The 3,384-nt window shown below is 59.0% G+C and overlaps 1 protein-coding gene across 1 annotated transcript; it reads right to left on the bottom strand.

The window, feature by feature from the left end:
* Positions 1 to 1,107: 1,107 nt before the first annotated feature.
* On the bottom strand, positions 1,108 to 3,128 carry LOC123408464 (patatin-like protein 3). Its single transcript, XM_045101570.1, has 3 exons — positions 2,104 to 3,128; positions 1,945 to 2,007; positions 1,108 to 1,845 (listed from the first exon to the last, which is right to left on the bottom strand). Exons 1-3 carry the CDS (start codon positions 2,989 to 2,991, stop codon positions 1,573 to 1,575), a joined length of 1,224 nt encoding a protein of 407 aa, XP_044957505.1. The 5' UTR covers positions 2,992 to 3,128; the 3' UTR covers positions 1,108 to 1,572.
* Positions 3,129 to 3,384: the final 256 nt, after the last annotated feature.

The following is a 3,384-nucleotide window of genomic DNA, read 5'->3' as shown; positions in this document are numbered from 1 at the left end:
AACTTAACTGTTTTCATCTACTTCTTTTAAAGCTGCAACGAAAGCGGGCGATGCTCAGACCAATCCAACGTTGCAAGGCAGTTGCAGAGGAATTGGCAGGATTTCTCCTCACGCAAGTCATAGATGAAGGCGGAGAATTTTTCCATCCTATGAACCAATAGCCAGCTCCCTTCTCTATGCAAGTATACAGCTATAGGAAACGAACTTCAAATTATGTAATGATAATCGGTCCAGTACTTCGTGTTACATGTATATATGTACTTTTATTTGGTGCATCAACATTTAACCGCAAACACGAAATCGGAAACACTTAACCGCAAACACGGAATCGGTGTTTCCGGATACGTGTTTCCGATTACGTGTTTCCGATTCCGTGTTCGTAAAAAACGGAACACGGACACACGGAATCGAAAACACGGAATCGGAAAGACGTAAACGGAAATACGGAACCGGAAACACGTAAACGAAAACCCTGAAAATACGGAACACGGAAACACCGAAATACGAAATCGGAAACCCTGAAAAGAAAAGGAAAAAAAAGGAAAAAAAAGCATTAGGACCGGTTGGTGTTACCAACCGGTTCTAAAGGTCCTCCGCCTGCGCGCACTCTTCGGCGCCCACGTGAAGGCCTTTAGCACCGGTTTGTAAGAGACCGGTGCTAAAGGGGGGGGGGGGGGCTTTAGTCCCGGATACGTAGCACCGGATGTGTATCCGGGTCCAAAGGCCCTTATCAACCGGTTCTAATACCCCTTTCTCCACTAGTAAAGGGATTCTGTCCCCCGATTTCATATAAAGAAACCATGTGTGGATTACATCCAAATCGCACCAACCACCTAGTATATGAAAAGAAAAACGTTTTGCTGGCCTTTTTTCCTCTTGGATTTTTAATAATTATTCATGTTTTCTTAACTTTTTTGTAGCCGCACAAAATACCAGAGGTGCCTTGTGTTGATACGTACTCTCGCTTGTTCTCAAGTTTGGTAATTGTTCCCCGCAAAAAAGAAACCGCTGATTGTTTTGGTGGAGCCTTGGAGCAAAGAAATAGTACCAAACTTTGCTCAAGCCTCCAGAGTTCAGAGCAAGGGAAGCAACGAAGACGCGATGAAGTTCGAGACCATCCTTGCTCAAATCGAGCATGACAGTTATCACTGCTTGCCAGCAAAAGCCACACCGATTCTAGTAGTAGGAGTATTACATTGCAAGCACCGCACCAGCTACGTACGTACGTACTCCAGTATGTTACACATCGTAGTTGCAGTTGCAGCACAGCACAGCACACGCACTCGTCACTCTCACCGTTTCGATCCTAGCTAGAGAAATCTTTCACATTCCACTCCGACCACTCTCCTCTTTCTTCCACGGCGGCGCTCGCGGGCCGGCCGGGAGCGAGCGCCATGGCCGGGCGGGCGGCGGTGGCGCCGGCAGGCAACCAAAAACCCCTACTACTAGTGCCGGCGCCGCGCTAACTAAAAGCCAAGCAACAGATGCCCCGGGACAAATAAATAAATCGGGAACCCAAAGCTAGTTAATCAGATCAGCGCCGCCGGTGGGTCGACGGTGGATGGTCTTGGCTCAGGGCGACTCCGAGGAGGAGTTGGTGGACACGGTGATGAGCGTGGACGCCGACGAGGAGGACGTCCTGGGCGTCGCCGACGGCTTGATGAGCACCACGGGCGTCTTGCTGTCCATCCTCCGGTGCTGCTCCCGCACCAGCTGCTCCGCCACGCCGTCCAGCCGCTCGCCGTTGGTCTGCGGCATCAGCTTCTTGCCCCTGAACAGGACCGACTCCACCCCCCGCTCCGCCATCGCCGCCTCCGCCGTCGCTCCGGCGGTAATGCCGTTGCCCTGAGGAGTGACGACACGACGCAAGGAAGGGTCAGCTCCATCCGCATTTTCACAGTGGCAACAGTAACCGAGCAGCAGAGTGCAGTACGATTTGTTTACCTGGATGCGGACGTAGTTGGTTGCTCTGCTCTCCCCGAACGCCATTGCTACGGCTTGGTCCACCTGAAAAGCACAGTCATGTTTAGCGTCCCCCCGCGTACGTGACGACGGTACGATTCCGTCCGTGCAATGAATGCCCAAGAATCAATCGGGGCGTACCATGTCGGCCTGGCACGCGCCGGCGATGCGAAGGAGGCTGGAGGACGACGCGCGGGCGCCCGTGCCGGCGGCGGCGTTCCCGCCGAGGGACAGCACGACGAGGTCTCCGGCGCCGGCGGCGAAGGGGAACTCGCGCTTGTTGTGGAGCACGTGGGTGACGGCCACGGCGGTCGGGTTGGCCACGCCGGCGCCGGTCCCGCCTGCCGCCGCGGCGGCGCGCAGCGTGGTGCGCCCGTCGAGGGACGCCACCTCGGCCGGCCCCACCCCGCACGCGGCCGCGCAGACCTGCCAGAGCGGGAAGTCGAACGCCTCGGCCTCGACGGCGTCGGCGCGGGAGAAGACGAACGGCGCGGCCGTGGCCATATCGTAGCAGGGGATCAGCAGCGGCTTGGCCGCGTCGCGCACGGTGAGGTCCCCGAACACCTTCTTGAACACCGCCTCGGGCCGGGAGAAGAGGCCGCCACGGCCATGGCGGCCGGAGAACACCTTGCGGTTCTTGGCCACGACGTCGCGCGCCGCCTCGGCGGGCATCCGGCGCGCGAACAGCGCGGCCGCGAGGAACCCGCCGGCGCCGGACCCGGCCGCCACGTCGAAGTAATCCGCCACGCGGGCCTCGGGGTTGCCCGACAGCTCCTGCAGCCGGCGCTCGAGCCTGACGAGCGCGGCCGCGGCGAGCGCGCCGCCGTCCGCGCCCCCGTCGACGGAGAGCACGCGCACGCGGCCCGCGGAGCACGCCCCGGCCGGCTCCAGCGCCTGCGCGCCGAACAGGAAGTTGGACTCCAGGATGGAGAAGATCTCCTTGCTGAGCCTGTCCGAGCCGTCGCCGCCGCCGCAGCCGCCGCCGAACGGCAGGGACTGATCAAGCAGCGCGATCGCGGGGGTCGCCATTTGCAGACGGGATTGGGTTCACGGTGTGTCGTGACCGTGAACGCGAGACTTGGAGACCCGGAGTGACAGTGCCAGAGAGTGCGTGCGTGCGTGCGTGTGTGGTGGTCTTTGGCGCCTGCCGGGGAGAATTTATAGTGGTGGCGCGCGCTCTGCTTGGCGCCAGAGCGCGTCGTTCACGGCGCGCGGGGTGCACCCGTGGCCGCGTGTCGCGTGTCGTTTTGCCTCGGCAAATGGCTACGTCCGCCCGCCCGTGCGCGCGCGTCCACAGGTTGGTCAGCCGTTCTTCTCCTCCTATATTTTCCCACTTTTACTACCAAGAAAAGCTTGCTAATCCGGAGCTCAACCAGCCTAAAACTCGGATGGTCCCTGGTGTGGTGAGCAGACTTGGAATAA

This window comes from Hordeum vulgare, chromosome 7H (genome assembly GCF_904849725.1).
Source record: "Hordeum vulgare subsp. vulgare chromosome 7H, MorexV3_pseudomolecules_assembly, whole genome shotgun sequence".
In the NCBI taxonomy this organism is placed as follows: Eukaryota; Viridiplantae; Streptophyta; class Magnoliopsida; order Poales; family Poaceae; genus Hordeum; species Hordeum vulgare.
This window is presented reverse-complemented; position numbering and strand designations above follow the sequence as displayed.

What these genes read in the sequence shown, in the direction of transcription:
- LOC123408464 (XM_045101570.1), bottom strand. Translation starts at nt 2,991, where the DNA reads ATGGCGACCCCCGCGATCGCGCTGCTTGATCAGTCCCTGCCGTTCGGC. An exon ending in GCGCGTGCCAGGCCGACATG is followed by an intron (nt 2,008 to 2,103) that starts GTACGCCCCGAT and finishes TGTGCTTTTCAG; the next exon opens with GTGGACCAAGCCGTAGCAAT. An exon ending in CCAACTACGTCCGCATCCAG is followed by an intron (nt 1,846 to 1,944) that starts GTAAACAAATCG and finishes GTCACTCCTCAG; the next exon opens with GGCAACGGCATTACCGCCGG.